General features: G+C 38.7%; 1 protein-coding gene across 5 annotated transcripts in view; it reads left to right on the top strand.

The window, feature by feature from the left end:
- The window catches only part of arhgap32b (Rho GTPase activating protein 32b), a 286393-nt gene that overhangs the window by 218197 nt on the left and 47209 nt on the right, over nt 1-20987 (top strand). For 3 of the 5 annotated variants that reach the window (XM_061963231.2, XM_061963230.2, XM_061963229.2), the window contains one exon: nt 18276-18425. In XM_061963231.2, the coding sequence (XP_061819215.1) occupies nt 18276-18425 (150 nt within the window). Of the gene's footprint in view, nt 1-8038; nt 8330-18275; nt 18426-20987 lie in introns of those variants that run through there. The other 2 variants (XM_061963233.2, XM_061963234.2) reach the window with 2 other exon arrangements.

Raw genomic sequence — 20987 nt, 5'->3', positions numbered from 1 at the left:
TCTCTGTTGTCTCAGTTCTCCACAGGCCAATGGTAAAGCTTGACTGTCATCTTTCGGGAATGTAAACAATGAAACACCGGCCGTGTTTGTGTTGCTGAAGTCGGCCGCAATACACCGCTTCCCACCTACAGCTTTCTTCTTTGCTGTCTCCATTGTTCATTGAACAAATTGCAAAAGATTCACCAACACAGATGTCCAGAATACTGTGGAATTTTGCGATGAAAACAGACGACTTAATAGCTGGCCACAATGCTGTCCCAAAATGTCCTCTACAATCCGCGACGTCACGCGCTGACGTCATCATACCGAGACGTTTTCAGCAGGATATGTCGCGCAAAATTTAAAATTGCACTTTAGTAAACTAACCCGGCCGTATTGGCATGTGTTGCAATGTTAAGATGTCATCATTGATATATAAACTATCAGACTGCGTGGTCGGTAGTAGTGGGTTTCAGTAGGCCTTTAAAAGTAGACACTATATCAAATCAAATCAAACATTATTTATACAGCACTTTTCACACACAGGCAAGTGGCCTACACAAAGTGCTGTACAGAAGAGAAGACAACACACGCACAATAACAAAACATAGCATGGCACTGAGCATTTGAGAAAAAACGCCACCTTTGAGGCGTCCACACTGGAAAGTAATTAAAATGAACGCCATCTAAAAAATATCGATGGCAGTAAAAGCACATACTTAGAGCTCATTGTCAAATTACAAATTATTCATTATAACTAACATTACTAATAAGTGATTATAATTATAGAAAGAAACCCACGAAAGGCTTCCTTACTGCTCTGTCCACAACTTGCAGACATTTTCTGTGAATGTTTTACGCTTAAAAAGTGTATTTTAAACATTGAATTATGTTCCAAAACATTTACCCCCGCAAGCGATCTATACCACTCATTTTTATTGGTAAATTAGAGCAGTGTTTTTCAACCTTTTTTGAGCCAAGGCACATTTTTTGTGTTGAAAAAATGCGGAGGCACACCACCAGCAGAAATAATTTAAAAAAGAAACTCAGTTGACTATAGCTCTTGTCTCAAAGTAGGTGTATTTGACTTATTTTGAGGTTTTTTTGCTGTTTTCCTGTATGTAGTGTTTTAGTTCTTGTCTTGCGCTCCTATTTTGGTGGCTTTTTCTCTTGTTTTGGTATTTTCCTGTCGCAATTTCATGTCTTCCTTTGAGCGATATTTCCCGCATCTACTTTGTTTTAGCAATCAATAATATTTCAGTTGTTTTCATCCTTCTTTGTGGGGACAGTGTTGCTTGTCATGTCATGTTCGGATGTACTTTGTGGACGCCGTCTTTGCTCCACAGTAAGTCTTTGCTGTCGTCCAGCATTCTGTTTTTAATTTGTAGCCAATTCAGTTTTAATTTTGTTCTGCATAGCCTTCCCTAAGCTTCAATGCCTTTTCTTAGGGGAACTCACATTTTGTTTGTTTTTGGTTTAAGCATTAGACACCTTTTTGCCTGCACACTGCCTCCCGCTGTTTCCGACATCTACAAAGCATTTAGCTACCGGCTGCCACCTACTGATATGGAAGAGTATTACACGGTTACTCTGCCGAGCTCTAGACAGCACCGACACTCAACAAGAACACATCATTTGCAGACTATAATTACTGGTTTGCAAAACATACTTTTAACCCAAATAGGTGAAATTAGATAATCTCCCACGGCACACTAAACTGTCTCTCACGGCACACTAGTGTGCCGCGGTACAGTGGTTGAAAAGCACTGAATTAGAGATTATCATTACACTTCAACATCTATAAAATGTACAATAAATGATACCTCTTTGCTAGGTCAGCACTGCAAATGAAAATTGGTTCTTAACCTGGTTAATTAAAGTTTAAATGAATGTATAAATACATGTAAACTGTAACACATACTACATTTCCTAGAAGGCTTTGTGCCGCAGACAAGAAACAGAAGTAATGGTGCGTTCTATTTACCTCAGAAGTTGGAAGTCGGAGCTGGGATTGACGTCACAGCCGAGTTGGGATATAAAGATGGCCACGTCCATGAAAGCTATCTTTGCCCTTGCCTGGTCTGAATATGAGGAAACTTGTGTGAAAACGTGCTTTCTGCAGCCTTCAAACACTATGGATGAAGAGGAAACACAGACGCTATTGCTGGCAGTGTAGAAGGTATAAAACGCTTGGAATAAATGTAGTTTACGCTACAATAACACTACCATATATAAACATTCAACAATACATCGTACGTGGCTGATTTGATGCAACAAAAACAAATCAGAAGTGCTAATAATGGATATTATTTGAAGCATATATCATTGTTTACATCTAGAACAGCCATCTTTAAAAAACATTTGGGGGGTGGTGGTGAGAATGCTCCGACTTTCTAAAGTCAGAAAACAGACCTCGAGGGGCGTTCCAGTTGAAATTCCAAATTCCCAATACAAATGGAATGCACCATACTGTATGTCTGAGCTATGCGTGAGGATGACAATTGTGCCGTTTGAACAATAAAGAGTTGATATATTGTTAGACGTTGTTGTTCCTGCTTTGTCCAAGAAACAAACACAAGTTTTGATCAAACAGTTGATGTGTGCGTTTGAGTGCTGGTCATATGACAAATTTGATTGGCCAAAATTTACGGAGAAGTTTTAAGCATTAGACAAAGTTGCAAGGCCGCACATAATTTGCGGAGATTGGTAGAATTTGCATGAATCGCAGCACTGCAAATTCCTGGAGGGACTCACTACTTTGGCCATCCTTGGATCACAAGGAGGCGTTTTGAGCCACTTAACAAAGAACTGTCATTTTGTCAACACTTGTTAAGGGGTTTGAAGAAAAAAGTGTGAAATATAACAGGTCACGTCGTAGTTTGACTGCACTCTCATGATTCGGAACCCTGAACAAATCAGTTTAATGTGATTTTGACTGGACAGGCCCTTTTAAGATCTAATTACTCAGGAAACCGCAGGGCCCCAATTTTGATATACACACGTGACGCTACACATACATTCATATGGTCATTCAGTCCGCTAAAAGCTCAACAAAAGCAATTTTAGAAAAACAGAAGACAATTTAGATAGAGAAGTCATTCAAAAATAGTTCCCCTCTGAAAACAACTATGGGTAGTTCATACTGAGCCACCATAATGTCTGATGTTTCTAAGTCAGGGGTAGGGAACCTGTGGCTCTTTTGATGACCGCATCTGGCTCTCAGATAAATCTTAGATGGCATTGCTTAACACGATAAGTCAGTGTTTTTCAACCTTTTCCGAGCCAAGGCACATTTTTTTCATTGAAAAAATTCTGAGGCACACCACCAGCAGAAAACATAAAAAAATGAAACTCAGTAGCCAATATTGACAATAAAAAGTTGTTCTCGCAATTGTTGGATATGAATTCAAACCATAACCAAGCATGCATCAATGGAGCTCTTGTCTCAAAGTAGGTGTACAGTCACGACCTGTCAGATCACGCCGTGACTTATTTTGAGTTTTTTGGTGTTTTCCTGTGTGTCTTGCGCTCTAATTTTGGTGGCTTTTCCTCTTTTGTTGGTATTTTCCTGTAGCAGTTTCATGTCTTCCTTGAATGCTATTCCCCGCACCTGCTTTGTTTTCGCAATCAAGACTATTTAAGTTGTGCGGATGCTATCCTTCTTTGTGGGGACATTGTTGATTGTTGTGCCGTGTACGGATGTACTTTGTGGACGCCGTCTGCTCCAAACGCTGTAAGTCTTTGCTGTCGTCCAGCATTTTGTTTTTGTTTACTTCGCAGCCAGTTCAGTTTTAGTTTCGTTTTGCTTCAATGCCTTTTCTTAGCGGCACTTAGCGGCACTTGCCTTTTGTTCATTTTTGGTTTAAGTGTTGGATACCTTTTTACCTGCACGTTGCCTCCCGCATATTGTGATCACGACAAACCATGTTCCCGACATCTACAAAGCAATTAGCTACCTGCTGCCACCTACTGATATGGAAGAGTATTACACGGTTATTCTGCCAAGCTCTAGACAGCACAGACACTCAACAACGGCACATTTTTTAATTATAGTTACTGGTTTGCAAAAAATATTTTTAACCCAATTAGGTGAAATTACATAATTACAGTGGTTGAAAAACTCAGCGATAAGTAATGAATAATTCCGCTGGTAATCACAGTGTTAAAAACAACGTTCAACATATAAAACATTCTCATGCATTTTAATCCATCCATCCGTTTTCTACCGCACCTGTTCAAGAAGTCGCATTAATGGTAAGAACTATTTTATTCATTATTGGTTAGCTTCAGAATAACAATGTCATTAAAAAGAAGAATAAACTTATTATACTCTTAAAATGTTGGTCTTACTTACAAATGCACGCATTTAGTTGTATTCAGTGTTAAAAAATATTATATGGCTCTCACGGAAATACATTTTATAATATTTGGCTTTCATGGCTCTCTCAGCCAAAAAGGTTCCCGACCCCTGTTCTAAGTACTTGAGTTACTGGCAGTCAGTTTACATATAGTACTTTCTTCTGCATGTGATCACAAATTAGGCAGTGTTGATTTACTACAGGATAGTTTATATTTACACAGTGTTTACTACAATAGCACATCAAACATATTGAAATATGTCAGGAGAATAATTCAACTTAACAATGTAGATGAGTAAAGGGGACCAACTTATCTACTTGAGATGGGCGGTACTGTAAATGTTGGTATTGATCCAATATCAAGTAGGCCAGTATTGCTGATACTGACTTTTTTGCCGGAAATCTTTCAAGACCAGTGACTAATTTTGCCTTGAATTTGTTAATCATAATTACAATCAACGTATAAAACTGGACCAAGATTTTAGACAATTAGATAGATAATTTCACCAGTGTGTGTGTGTGACAATCATTGGCACTTTAACTTTAACTTTTTAACTGTATCGGAGCAATAAATAGCATGATGGAATTAATATTTTTTGTTTTATAATATGTTATATTTTCAAAAATCGATATTAATACATACAAAATGTATGTTATATCGTTAGAAAAAAGTATTGCGACATATTGCCATATCTATATTTTCCCATCCCTAGCATCCATCCATCCATCCATTTCTACCGCTTGTCCCTTTCGGGGTAGCAGTAATCTCCAAATGCTCAGTCACTCAAAGCCCTCAGGTTAGGTTTCCATGGTAACCAAGCTAAATTCCGCTTTGTTCCACCCACTTTCATTATTTCTCTTATGCAGTTGTTTAGGCAGTATGTGTGTCATTTTGGCATTTGCGGCATTTTTATTTTGCTCTCTTATGCAGTTGTTTAGGCAGTATGTGTGTCATTTTGGCATTTGCTGCATTTTTATTTTGCATTTGCTTTTACCTCATGCGGTATTTAGTACAGTGTTTTTCAACCTTTTTTGAGCCACGGCATATTTTTTGTGTTGAAAAAATGCGGAGGCACACCACCAGCAGAAATAATTAAAAAAAGAAACTCAGTTGACAGTAAAAAGTCGTTGTCGCAATTGTTGGATGTGACTTTATTCCATAACCGAGCACGCATTACTATAGCTCTTATCTCTAAGTAGGTGTACTTGACTTATTTGGAGTTTTTTTGCTGTTTTCCTGTGTGTAGTGTTTTAGTTCTTCTCTTGCGCTCCTATTTTGGTGGCTTTTTCTCTTGTTTTGGTATTTTCCTGTAGCAGTTTCATGTCTTCCTTTGAGCGATATTTCCCGCATCTTCTTTGTTTTAGCAATCAAGAATATTTCAGTTGTTTGTATCCTTCTTTGTGGGGACATTGTTGGTTCTCATGTCATGTTCGGATGTACTTTGTGGACGCCGTCTTTGCTCCACAGTAAGTCTTTGCTGTCGTCCAGCATTCTGTTTTTAATTTGTAGCCAATTCAGTTTTAGTTTCGTTCTGCATAGCCTTCCCTAAGCTTCAATGCCTTTTCTTAGGGGCACTCACCTTTTGTTTATTTTTGGTTTAAGCATTAGACACCTTTTTGCCTGCACACTGCCTCCCGCTGTTTCCGACATCTACAAAGCAATAAGCTACCGGCTGCCACCTACTGATATGGAAGAGTATTACACGGTTACTCTGCCGAGCTCTAGGCAGCACCGACACTCGACAACAACACATCATTTGCAGACTATACTTACTGGTTTGCAAAACATATTCTTCACCCAAATAGGTAAAATTAGATAATCTGCCACGCACACCAGACTGTCTCTCACGGCACACTAGTGTGCCGCGGTACAGTGGTTGAAAAGCACTGATTTAGTACATGCAGCATTTTCCCATTGCATGTTTTTTTTTTTTTATAACAACGTGTTTTTAGCTTCGGATAATTTCTGTGTTTGGACGTTTGCTCCTGTCAGCCAACCGTATTGTAGCGTCCAGAAGAAGGCATTCGACCGTGTCCCTCGGGAAGTCCTGTGGGGAGTGCTCAGAGAGTACGGGGTATCGGACTGTCTGATTGTGGCAGTCCGCTCCCTGTATGATCAGTGCCAGAGCTTGGTCCGCATTGCCGGTAGTAAGTCGGACACGTTTCCAGTGAGGGTTGGACTCCGCCAAGGCTGCCCTTTGTCACCGATTCTGTTCATAACTTTTATGGACAGAATTTCTAGGCGCAGTCAAGGCGTTGAGGGGATCTGGTTTGGTGGCTGCAGGATTAGGTCTCTGCTTTTTGCAGATGATGTGGTCCTGATGGCTTCATCTGGCCAGGATCTTCAGCTCTCACTGGATCGGTTCGCAGCTGAGTGTGAAGCGACTGGGATGAGAATCAGCACCTCCAAGTCCGAGTCCATGGTTCTCGCCCGGAAAAGGGTGGAGTGCCATCTCCGGGTTGGGGAGGAGATCTTGCCCCAAGTGGAGGAGTTCAAGTACCTCGGAGTCTTGTTCACGAGTGAGGGAAGAGTGGATCGTGAGATCGACAGGCGGATCGGTGCGGCGTCTTCAGTAATGCGGACGCTGTATCGATCCGTTGTGGTGAAGAAGGAGCTGAGCCGGAAGGCAAAGCTCTCAATTTACCGGTCGATCTACGTTCCCATCCTCACCTATGGTCATGAGCTTTGGGTTATGACCGAAAGGACAAGATCACGGGTACAAGCGGCCGAAATGAGTTTCCTCCGCCGGGTGGCGGGGCTCTCCCTTAGAGATAGGGTGAGAAGCTCTGCCATCCGGGAGGAGCTCAAAGTAAAGCCGCTGCTCCTCCACATCGAGAGGAGCCAGATGAGGTGGTTCGGGCATCTGGTCAGGATTCCACCCGAACGCCTCCCTAGGGAGGTGTTTAGGGCACGTCCGACCTGTAGGAGGCCGCGGGGAAGACCCAGGACACGTTGGGAAGACTATGTCTCCCGGCTGGCCTGGGAACGCCTCGGGGTCCCACAGGAAGAGCTGGACGAAGTGGCTGGGGAGAGGGAAGTCTGGGCTTCCCTGCTTAGGCTGCTGCCCCCGCGACCCGACCTCGGATAAGCGGAAGAAGATGGATGGATGGATGGATGGATGGATGGTGTTTTTAGCTTCGGATAATTTCTGTGTTTGGACGTTTGCTCCTGTCAGCCAACCGTATTGTAGCGTCCAGAAGAAGTGCACAACAAGTCTGACGTTTTGTTTTGTTTTTACTTTTATTGAGCAACCTATACTAACACAGCACAACTTATCTCGTTCCTTCCACACGCACGTCTATCCTCATTCCTCATTTCCGCAACAACGAACGCTTCCTCCTTCTTCGCCAATCACCTTACAGGCGTTGGACGTTCACAATAATGGGAATTCTGAATATCACTCACTCAAGAACACAACATCAACCTCAGCAGGTCGTTACAGTATTGTAGTGGTAAAAGTCAGCATGTGAGGTTGAAAAAAAGTAGCTCTGATGACTCCTTTACGCGTTGTATATATTTATTTCATCGCAGCTGTGTTTATTAAGAAAGTTAAAGCGTTTTTTCCCCAAATTAAGCTGCCGGAGTTGTAAACCACTGAAATGTCCCATAAATATTGTAGCACTTGAATGCAGCAAGAGTCGTTGTTCAGCCAATGCTGCGAAGCCAAGGCACGCACGCGCAAAAGCGCGTGAGTGAGATGTTATTAGCTGACAGAGCAGATAGGACACACACACACGCACACACGCACTGCGGTGGTCCTTCTTTTTTTTCTCCCCACTTCGCGTTTTTAACACCGTTGTCATCATTCTGACCCTCTTTCGATAGTTTTTAACAAACGCCGCCATTTCGACGTTTGGATAAGGATTGTTTCATTTAGCACAACTTTTTCCACACACGAGGAAGAAAAAGACGGACTTAAGTTTGACGTTTATTCGGTGATTTTGAGGCGCTAAGACAGTCTAGCGCTGTGAAGGCAAGGTAAGAAAGGCGTGTAAGTGACCTATTTTCAAACAATAATCATACATATGTGTGAATAAACGCTATTATACACTATACTGTAAAACAAGGGTGTCCACAGTACGACACGGGGGCTGTTTGCAGCCCGCAGCTGGTCTTCATTAGCACTCGTACATTAACATACAACTGCAAGAAAAACAAAGCAAAAAGGAGGAACATTTTAAAAAAATCTATTTGTTGAAATATTTAGCATAATGGATTTTTATTTTCTATTTTTTGAGTGGAATGTGTGTTTTTTTAATTAATCAATTCAACAAAATAATACAATTCCAACTCAAAAACCAAACCCGGTCCAGCAACATTCAGAAGTGCAATCAACCGAGCAAATTGAGAGGTCACACAAACATGACACAAAACAATCCAAAGGTAGTCAAACAAAAATGAATGATATCAACAACAGTATCAATATTAATAAGAATTCCAACATAGTGATTAGAAATCCCTCATTGACATTAACATCACAGCCATTTGTAAAAAATGAAAACGTTTTAAAAATGAACAATAGTGTCACAGTGGCTTTCACTTGCATCGCATCTCATAAGCTTGGCTTGTAGTTTTTCTTTTTACAAAATAAGAATAAAAAATTGCCCTGAATCCTTAGGTTTTTCAGTAGTTGTAAAAAGTGATATACTGTGCCGTTGTGTAATAAAGTCTTTGTGCAGTGACAGGAAGTGAGCAATTTGACCCTTGGAGTAATGGAAGGGTGTTCAAAGTCTTAAGGAAATAGCGCGGCTGTGTTATTTGTCTATGTATTAATCACTAAAAACTATTTCATGACTAATACTATTGTTAATTACCAACCTTGGCAGCTTTTTCCTGTTGCTGACTTGAATGTGTCCCAATTTCTTATCAGTTCACAGTTTAAATGCAATGTACAGTTTTAGGAGTAGTGTTTTATTAACTTTGCCGTTTCAAATGTATTGTATGTGACTCACTCAAAACTTGCTTGTTTGTTTTTTTCAGTAAGTAATACATTATTGAAATGTTGCCTCTAAGAAGCCGCATTACTTTCAAACAGCCCTTTTAATCTCTGTATAACAAGGTCCTTTAATAAACAGTGTGAAAACGCATAAATATCTTAAGTTATTTGACATTGCTACTTAATTAAACATTTTGACTCACTGACAGTACCGTTGGATTTGTTGACCAAGATCAAGTCATCTAATTTGCGCCCCAAACATGTGCGGCGTATCCACTGGTTGTCATTGATGCTTTAAATGCTGATAGGTTTATTAGTGTACACTGGGCTTTTTTGTTGAAACAAAGTCAGTGTTTAACCCGTTTTGTGTACACACCAAATGTTTACGACGTGTCAGTGGGTGTAAGCAGAATTGTTTTGTTTTCTTTGTGAGCTTCAGACATCTGTGGTGTTACCTGGCCTTCTGTATGATGCAACGTTACACATCTGGCTTCTTACCTCTGTCCGTACGCATCTTGTCTGCCAGAGAATAAGATGATGTAGCAGGAATGATCGGTGTTGCTAGCTTAGTGACTTTGTCGCTATATATAAACATCACTTTTCTGTCAACAAGAAAAGCTCTGCTTTGCTACTTGAGTTTTAATGATTTGGAAGTTTTCTTGACCACTGATTGCAATCACAGCCACAGGAGAGTTTGTTGACATTTTCAAATTACTCTTGGTCCGGTGAGAGGAACAGATTTGCTGAAAAAAGCTTTTTGGCCAGCAGCCCCACTGCTAGGCCTGGGACAATATTCAATAAGTCAATTAACCGAATGATAAATGAAAATTAACTAACTTTTCCAGCGTCAATAACCGCCATGTAAATGCGTGTTTAAGGGTTTCGAGAGCATTCACTCTTTTCATCGGTATTAGCAGCTGTGCACATTTGTACCATAGCGGTATGAAAAGAAGGCCATGAATCCTCTTGTCATTCATTAAGCGTCTTTGTGCAGAGAGGCGGAATCGCGAACATCACGCAGTGCAACAAATTTGCCTGTGATGAACACAGTAGCAAACATGGAGAACAAAATGATCGCAAATGCTACAGCACCAGTGACAACGTTTCCATGCACTAAATTAGTCTGATTTCTCAAATGGTTTGTTTTTTGTATTTTCACACCTACATGTGTAGGCTGTGTAGAATACAGAGTTTATGCTTATCAGTTTGGAGTGCACATTTGCAGCCTGAGGTTTGTATACACTTTCTTTTTTGCCTTTAATACCAGCTTCATTCACTTCTATTTCAATCTGGAGTCCAAATGAAGCTGTATTATCCGTTGCTTTAGCTACCTTCCGAAATAGATCTGTTTCTATTTTATTTCTCCCATTGAACCACTTCAAAATGTTCCGTTCTTTTAATTTGTAAAACAAATAAAGTCTCCTCTTAATTCCAGTTGTTGCCTGTTTTGATTGAATAGTATCTGTTTCCGGGTTATACCAGCTGAGTTGAGACTGAGTCATGCGCGATATGAAGGGTCCCCTCTGCCAGCACACACCCACTCGAGAGATCTGGTTCCCAATCGTGTAATCTAGGTGTTAGTCCGGTTTCTCAAAAGCCAAACATGATCAGATTAAGGGTTTCATGGGTTGTAGGACGCTTTTTTAGAGCCGAACTATTTAAGAAATCAGACTAATTTAGTGCATACTTAGAAACATATTCACTGTGGGAATATTTCTGTTTTAAACCAGTGTAACAAGGTGAGATTATCAACACCAAGATTTGTGTCAACAAAAAAATCAAACTGACAAACTTTCCCACATCACCATCCAACTCAGTATTCCTAAATGGTAAAACTTGCACATGCAGATGCCGAGCCTTTGTCCGAACAATCCACACTCACTCAAAATGAAAATAGCAAAAGTTGCACATATTTATAAGACTGAGGACAGACAACTGTTTACAAATTATAGACTTGTTTCCTTACTTCCACAATTTTCTAAAATTATTGAAAAGCTAGCAAATGGGGCAGCACAGTGGAACAGGGGTTACTGCTGTTGCCTCACAATACGAAAGTCCTGGGTTCTTTTTCAGGGGCGCTGGAAGTTGGCTCACCCGCCAGCGTTCCTGTTCTGTCTCCCTGTAATGTATGTCTGCTCTTGAATGGGATTGTGCTGAAAATCTGAATTTCCCCTCGGGGACTAATAAAGTAAACGAATGGTTCGATTCCCGGACTCAGGGTCTTTCTGTGTGGAGTTCTCCCTGTGACTGCGTGGGTTCCCTCCGGGTACCGGCTTCCTACCACCTCCAAAGACATGCAACTGGGGATCAGTTGATTGGCAACGTTAAATTGGCCCTAGTATTTGAATGTGAGTATGAATGTTCGTTTATCTGTGTTGGCGACTTGTCCAGGGTGTACCTTGCCCTCCGCCCGAGTGCAGCTGGGATAGGCTCCAGCACCCCGCGACCCCAAGAAATTAGAAGATGAATGGATGGATATTTAACAACAGATTGGACAAATTCATAAACAAAAGTGGAACAAAAGGAAAGCCAGTGTGCAGCTGCAGTGTTTATGAATCTAACAAGTATTTGATACAATTTATAACAAATTATAACGATAATGCATCAGAGGGTTGGTCTTGAACTGGATAAAAGCTAGTTAACCAACAGGAATATGTGAAGCCAGGCAAGTCTACAACGCAACGTACCCCAGAGACCAAAATTGTTCAATCGCTACATAAAGGACATTTGTAAAGTTACAAAGAACTTCAAGTTAGTACTATTTGCTGACAACACAACTGTGTTTTGTTCAGGGGAGAATACACAAAAGCTAATACAAATAACACAATAAATGAACAAATTAAAGAGATTGTTTGACCGAAACGGACAATCGTTGAATTTCAGTAAAACTAAAATAATGCTATTCGGGAACAATATAAGAGAAAGTCAAACACATACAAAAAGAGAGTAGATGTTGACAAAGTAAAAGAAAACACATTTTGGGGGCGTAATAATTAACTTTAAATCTCATATAAAAAATATCCAACATAGGGTGGCAAGAAATACATCAACAATGAATAAAGCAAATTATGTTCTGGACCAAACATCACTCCATATTCACTACTGCTTGCTAGTGTTACCATATCTGACTTATTGTGTAGAAATATGGGGAAACAACTACAAATGTACTTTTCATTCACTAAACGTGTTAAAGGGTCAGTTAAAACAATACATAATGTTGGATATAGAGAACACTCAAACCCTTCATTTATTGAATCAAAAATATTGGAATGTAATGATTTGCAAACAGCTAAAATTATGCACAAAGCAAACTATAATATGCTGCCTAATATGTACAATATTTCTTCTAAACAAAAGAGGAGAAATATAAAAACTTTAAACATTTGCATGCACTTAAAATGTTTATCATATCAGTAAGTGAAATTTAAATTATGAAATGTATTAGGCAAATATTTAAAACAAAGGACTAATATGATCCAGTTTAAGAAGCTGTTCAAATTCAAGTGTTTACAATGACGAATCCTGATAAACATTTTACACTTTTTTGCAAAGTGAGTATCTTATCCATTTAATTATGTGAAATGGTGTACAAGTTTAGAACAGGAAGTGAACAAATGTGTTATGTTGCTGTGAAATGAATGAGGGGGTTAAAATATAATTAAATAAGCTCTGCTTCTTTCTGCTCCTTTTCTTACATGTTGTAATAAGAAAACCGAAAATATGTGATGTATCATATTGTAACAGTATGCATATTCAAAATAAACTTCTAGCATACACTTGTTTTCAGACCCCTGTAGTTACTAGGGATGTAACAGTAAATGTATTCGTATTTGCACATTAAAAGTGAAAGACAGGAAGTGTTTTAAAGTCTTGTGTTTTCTGAGTAATGAAATACAAGTGATCGCGAAACGCAAAATATTTGTCGCAGGAGCGAAGATCTAGGCTTGGACAAAATATTGTATATATCCCAATTTAGGTAATATATATATTTTTTTTTTTTATTTGTATTTTTTTTTTTTTTAAATACACACACACAAATATTAGGTCTGTCAAATGATTTTTAATAATCATGATTGATCACAGGTGATTACTCGCTTGCATAATTAAAATGTTCTTAAAAAAAAGACTAATATTTGTACACAAATGAAATGTTATTGTCAGAATGTCATTCAGGAACGTTTTTAAAAGTTTTTTCTAAAGTTCTTTCAGGCTGTATTTTGGAGTGAAATTTGCTTGCGAGCCCACAAGTCAAAGTCTCCTCTCTCATTTTTATACTGAAGAATGCCTTGATCTGATTACTGACCATATAGCGGTTAAGGTAAAAGAGCTTGCACAGCCAAAATAAATGGCATGATTAAACTGTATTCATAATTAATGCAATAATTATTTGTGATTAATCACATAGGATAGGATAAACTTTATTTATCGCACAATGGGGAAATTATGTGGTTGCAGTACAGATTCAAAAATGTTAACTCGTTAAGTTTGACAGCCCTGATATGTACCATAGAGGTGGGAATCTTTGGGCACCTAACAATTTGATTCTATCCCGATTCTTGGCGTGACTGTTCGGTCTATAATCGATACTCTATTCACCACAATTCTCATAATATATTTCATAATATTATTAGTATTATCATGTAAATGATAATAAAACCTTTTCAAAACAGTTTACATTTTACAAAGGCTCCTCTTCGCTGCTGACGTACGAACTAAACGTGCACTGTTGACCTAAAAAAGTGACTTTTTGATTTTGTTTTTACAAAACTCACCGATTGTTTCTCAATATAATAAAATATATTGTTTCTCAATATAATAAAAGATAATAGGGAAACTCCAACCCGATCCCAGCTTTACAATACTTAGGATATAAATTTACAAAGAAATTGAGAAGACCTACAAATACAATACTTATTAATACAATACTAAAATAAAGGAAAAACAAAAATGTATAAAAGCAACTGTACAATAATAATAACAGCAATAGTTGTTTAATGTATTTAATTTTTTTAAATCGATTTTTGAAAATTGTGAATCGATATAAAAGTGGAATAAATGAAAATTGCGTTTTTTGATATGAATAGATTTTTTTTTGAGCACCCCCAATATATACACATGAAATGAAATCCAATTTTGCTCGTTTTCTCCTTTTATTTATACAACACCTTTTTATATATTAAAATGACAAGACAATTAAAAAAACAGTATAAAATATTGTTAGTATCAGCCCCTCTTTAATCTTATCTACAAATATGAATGTCGAGATGGCATTCGTAATATTTTTGTGTGTGACTGCTTGGCATAGACGGACGGTGTCATTGGACAACTGTTTGACTCGTTTGGTGTGTTTTTATTTTGATCATGTCTTGGTTTTGAGGTAACGTTAGTAACTTGTTGTATTTTAACAGTGTCTATGTCCTTTATGTTGTGTCTTTAAATGATAGAAAAGATTAGACGTGTTCAAGTCGCCAGCATGGTAGCGGGCGGCATGTTTTGCAGATTAGCCTAGAAAAAGTAATTCTAAACAAATGAGTTCCTCTTTCCTTTTTTGGCACCAATTATTTTCTGGATTTTGTTGGTTTATCTTCCATTGTGCTCTCCGTCTGTGCGACATTGTTGACATTTCATGCTCTCGCCGTTAAAATGACAATATGAACAATACAGAGTTATATTGTTATAACACTTATGTTATACTACGATATACATCAAAGTATTGCACGGCACAAATTGCACAATTTGAGAACTAGGTTTTGTTTTTTATAAACTTGTGGCATATTGTAAATATTAAAATAAACCCAACAAAAACAACAAAACTGAATAAAAAAAAAAACAAAGAACATGCTGAAATGTTAATACTGGTAACTAATGACAGCAACGATTTGTCTTCAGATATACCGTACAATGATACTGAGGCATCGATGCGCTATGAAACACAAGGAGTAATACCGTTACTTCAAAGCGATACCTCGATGTGTGTCACTTTAAGACCAATACAGCTGTTGTGTCATTTGACAGCAAAGTGTAAAACTGTTAATCAGGAAGCACTTCTCCTTACTCAGGACTTACTGGTCGTACTAAATTAAGTTGGCATTAGTTTTTGTCGCCATTAACAATCTAAATGGAACTTCAAATTGTAAAAGATCCAGATGTCCAGCAGATGGCGCTACCATAAAACAGCAACACACTATCAGTGCACCGTAAATATATTCAGCGAGTACTACACAGTACACACTTACTCACTCTCACTATTGTACAGTAGTACCTCGAGTTACAAGCGCATCTTACAAGTTTTCCGGGACACGAGCTGTCTCTTGGGTAATTGTGCTTTAGGTTGTGAGCAGAAATTCGGGTTACGAGCCTCCTCACCGCTAGTTGGCATAGTCACAGTGAACCATGTAAGATCCAACAAAAACATTCGGTCTTATTTGTTAGCATTACCTTATAACTGGAGATCAACACTTTGTTTTCCAAACATAAGAATTAAGAAATTGAGTGTGAAAGACAGTGCTGAGAAAAAAAACAGGTGATATTTATTGAGATAAGGAAAGAAATCATGAAAACGAACAAGACTTAAGTGTAGTCGACTTGTCGAAGCAGTTTGATTGTAGCACTGCGAGTCTGCACCATACTGAAGCAGAATGAGTCAATAATGCAAGCCAAATAGGTCCAAATAATATCTAAATGGCAGACATGTATCCATGAAAATATAGAAAAGCTGCTCATGGTGTATTTTACAGAGAAGCAGCATGAAGGAGATACCATCAGAGTCTGCTCTCCAAGGTTATATGACATGCTGCAACTTTTATTACCAAAACTCAGCGCATGACTTTGAATTGGAATGTCTCACTGCTGTAACAAGACTCGTTTTGAAAACGTCCACGCAACACATTCCTAGCTAACTTGGTTCTGCGTGTGTACTGTTGTCTTGAGAGAAATTTGGACTAAGCTGTGCTAAGATTATTATGGTGATTTTTGTATTCACATATATTATTTGTGTCAAATATTCGCTTTGTAACATAAATGCCATGAAGTCGGAATTTTCCCTTCCCATCTGCTTCCTTTGAAACGTTGCTCTGTAATTGAATTGACAGTGCAGTGGTGGGTTCTGGGTTAGGGCACAAAAAGGAGGAACGCTATTTGCCATTACATGGATAATTGTTTACTGCTGTAACGCTTGGCCTCTGGTGCTCTCTCTCCCAGCTCCTCATATCCAAGCCACAGCAGGGGAAAATCTTTGTCACAGTCACAAAACCTGCCGGTGGTCCTCAGGCTTAAACGTTTGTGGATGTCTGTCCTGTGTGGTTATTTATCTGTTTTATATTTAAATGCCAGAAGTGCAGGCTTAAATTTTAACAGCTATAAGCATCTTGATCCCCACCTTGCGCCAGTGTCACATGTCAATGATTTATGACTGCATTTAAACAAATACCATCTGATTTGAAACAGCTCAACTGTGTTTAAAAATGAATATGAGTGTGCTTTTTTTAGGTTTAGGGTAGAACTTCATGTTGCTTCAAAAGGAAAATGTTGCCAGCTTGCGTAGTCGTCGCAGACTTGTCAACTCATTCTTGGAAATGACTAATGAGTGCTAGAATGTGAGTTGAAAGTGTGTGAAGTAGAAAGACGGGAACATCGATCGGGCTTGAAACATGAATTATCATTGACCTAACTATTTTCATTTTCATAGAAGAACATTTTTGAGAAGTGTAATGATGTAAGAATATTATGATGTCGTAATTCATAGTGTCACCACTTCTAACTGTTTTTAGAATAGTTTTTGTTCATCACGTTCATTGCATTCAAGTTATATTCCAAGATAATGTTGCACTAGGGATGTAATGGTATATGTATTCGTATTCAGATTTGTGGATACGCATCCTTTGGTGTCGTTTGGTTTGGTACAGCTACACATTACATGCACTTCCACAAGCCACGGTAGTAGGGTTTGACTATTTTGATAGTCATCAGCTACTTTCACATTTTCATCGTCTCTTATTTAGCCATCTGTTTTTAAATACATCTTGAGATATTTTAGGCATGTGCTAACTAACAATAACAATAATTACTTTATTCAGAAATGTTCATTTATGCTGTAACTGTGCCGCTTATTAGGCTGTTACAAAAGTAATAACTCTATAGGAAGTTTGTCCACAAGTAAAGGCAAAGTTACTATAAAAACAAAATATCTGTTTGTATGTAAGCAAAACGACACTCAAAATATCAGCAATAAAACAAACTTAAATTAAAACAAATAACTCTATCAAGCTTCCTCAAAGAGAGTTCGGATTTTGATAATCTGCTGGATTTGATAATTTTTTGGAAATGTCAGAAATGGGATCAAGAACAAGTTGTTAGATTTCAGTGGTGATCCGGATCATTTATACTTTACCTTACCTATACCTTATAAGGCGGAACTTATCTGTGCACGTATGCTAGCAGCCCCACCTCCACCTATAGAGACAATGCAAGTAAATGACTGACAGGAGGGTTGACTCTATTAATTTCATTCCGCTATAGAACAAACGCACGCAAGTGCTGAGACAAAGAGGGAATCTGCTCACAGCCTGCCCTATAGCGATTGTCAAACAAAACAAACACGCACAGACTTGGCAATTGCTAGGGTTTGTCTGTCTGTTAGTCAGAAACATCGCTCAAAAAGTAATTGGCAGATTTGGTTTAAACTTTCAAGAATTGTCAGAAATGGGATAAGGAACAAGGGATTAGCTTTTGAAGTTGACCTGGATCACCGTCTGGATTCAGGTTTTTAGAACTTGTTAAATAATGGTAGATGACATTATGGTTCTCAGCTTTATTCTTTTTCCTTACACCTTCGAAACACCATATGTTTGTCCTGTTTCTTAAATTGTCTCATATTGGCACACTTAACTGTTTGACTTTTTTACTAATTCCATAAATTTACTCCTGATGTTGGCAGGCTCAAAGTTTTGCAAACTTAATGTGTAGGGGTTTCTTATGTGTCCTTTATACTTTCCTTCCCCAGTGTCGAAGAAGCATGGCAAGCTGATCACCTTCTTGCGCTCCTTCATGAAGTCCAGGCCCTCAAAGCAGAAGCTGAAACAGAGGGGCATCCTCCGGGAGAGGGTGTTTGGCTGCGACCTTGGGGAGCACCTCCTCAACTCTGGCCATGATGGTGAGTCCTGAAAGATGATTGGTGTTTTTGCTTAGATTTCTTTGGTTGCCAGTCGGAGTCTCTATAAATAACCATCCACAGTGATCTTTTGTGATTAATTGCATGCGTTAACACGTTAAGTTTGAGCATTTTGCTTAACGTTTTTCCAACAGCATCCACAAAGCACAAATGTCATGGCCAATAATGCTAATTACACAATGCAGACTTCTCGCGCTGCATAAGTCCATTACACATATCTATTATCATAAGCGATGTTGTCAGGAAAAAAACGTATCCTTATCCTCCTTATTTCATAATACGTAACATGTAGTCAACAGCTAAACACTCATCTCAGGTCTTGTTGACACAAACTTTGTAAAGTATGATTCACATTTATAATCTGTCTTATCTTGCTGGTATCGTACAGTCCACTGGTCACAAATCAGGCTTAGGAGTTTTGCGTTGCTCTTTGGCATTTGAGAATCAAGTGATAAACCCTTTGGGCATTTCTATGTTGGGATAAGTAATAACCTCTAGACATATTCCTAGGCTTATGGAAATGTTTGGAATTCTTGGGATATTAATCTGTGTCTGACTTTGCTCAAAACTCCACAAATGGGTAGGGTTTGGGGTGTTTCCAAGAAGCTTTAGAAAGTTGCATTTAAGTACATCAAGGTCATACGTTTACACTTGTACAATTCTAAATGTAGGAATAGTAGTGGAAAGAATCACAGCATACTTAATACTATCCTTTCTCCAATTACTGATACTTTGTTTCTAGAGATCGACCTATATGTTCAGGACCTAAACGGATACAATTATTGGAAGTCAAGGAAGCCGATAACCAATATGTGGAGCCGATATTCTTTTGCGGGTCAGAGGAGCACCAAAATTAGCATTTTAAAATATCGGAAATCCTCTTGGATAATTATAAAATTAAATAACTACATAATAAATAAAAAAATATGACATTTTTCAAATGCCCTTCGCACAAGTGCAGTTGTATTAGGCTCCAGTCCTCCACTTCCCGAGAAGGACAAGCGCTAGAAAATGGATGAATGGATGTGGGGGAAGTGTACCTTATTTTTCGGAATATAGAGCGCACTTAAAATCCTTTCATTTTCTCAAAAATCTACAGTGCGCCTTGTAACCTAGTGCGCCCTAATGTACGGAATAATTCTGGCTGTGCTTACTGACTTCAAAGCTATTTTATTTGGTACATGGTGTAATTGGTCAAATGACAATTGTGACCTTTAGAAGGCAGTCACACATAAGAGATACATGTAGACTGCAAGATGACGCCAGTAAACAAAACTAAACTTTAAATGTTCCATTGAGAATATAGAACATTACTACACACTGCGCTAAAAAATCTGTCAAAATGTTTTAGTACCACTTTAGTAAGCGATGAACCCGCACCGCTTGATGTATTGTTAGCGCATTACGGCTACCGTAGTCAGCTGTGCTTCAACATACTGGTATTATTATGGTGTGTGTGTGTGTATAAGACCCGCAAAATGGCACCTATTAGCAGACGTTATCTGGCGTTTTGTTTCGCAATATTATACAAAACAAACTTTTCTTACCTTCTGGGACCTGCTGATGTGTATTTGGGATCAGAATAAGTCCTGAAAATTTGCGCGAGTCTGCCATTGTAGTTTGTGCCGACACCGTAGTCGATAATTATGGGGCTCTAATCCTCCGCTGTTGCCATTTGTAATATAAAGTAGCGTACTGACTTACATCTGTCAGTGGACTCGCTAAAAACTACCGGTTTAGTGAGTTTACATAATTCAACCGCGGAACTTTAGTTATTAGGGGGTTCCGGTCGGACGGTTTTTTGCGGGACACATTTCCGGTGTTGTTGTTGCACTAGTGAGCCACGGATGAGGAGATGCTGCTCCGTTATTGATTTAAGTAAAGTCTGAATGTCATTAAAACTGTTAGCTCCATCTTTTGACACTTCTTCGACTCCTGTCCTTGCACGCTACATCGGTACTACAAAGATGATGGGGAGAAAACACTGTCGAAGGGGAGCAACAAAAATAAGAACCGCCCACAAAACGGCGCACCCTGAAGCGACGGTCAGAAAGAGACTTGAAGATGGTCTGTAAAACGTAATCTATGTAACATTTTGACCAGAGGAACACCAATACATGATATGTAGACCACAAGGAAGTGTTTTAAATGTAGAAAAAATATCATAATATGACCCCTTTAATGCGCCTTATAATCCGGTGCGCCTTTTGTATGAAAATAGACCTGAATAGACCCTCTTCATCAGCAGTGCGCCTTATAATACGGTGCGCCCTATGATCGGAAAAATACGGTAATTATTTTATGAACTGGACTCGAACAATAGTTTTCTACATCACATTAACTTGCCATCTACTCAAAATTGTATAGCTGTTTATGGATTTAATACATTGTAAGGTTTCCTCATGAAGAACCCTGAGACATTGTGAACACTTAAATAAAAATAATTATTGGCTCCTTCACATAGCTTATAGTTGAGACAATTTTAAAGGTGGTGTACATCATTTTTCCTCGACAATACAAAAAGTATGAGAATACGTGAGCTGC

Source organism: Nerophis lumbriciformis, linkage group LG09, assembly GCF_033978685.3.
Source record: "Nerophis lumbriciformis linkage group LG09, RoL_Nlum_v2.1, whole genome shotgun sequence".
Classification (NCBI taxonomy): Eukaryota; Metazoa; Chordata; class Actinopteri; order Syngnathiformes; family Syngnathidae; genus Nerophis; species Nerophis lumbriciformis.
Note: the sequence above shows the minus strand (reverse complement) of the source record. Positions and strands in the feature narration are given on the sequence as shown.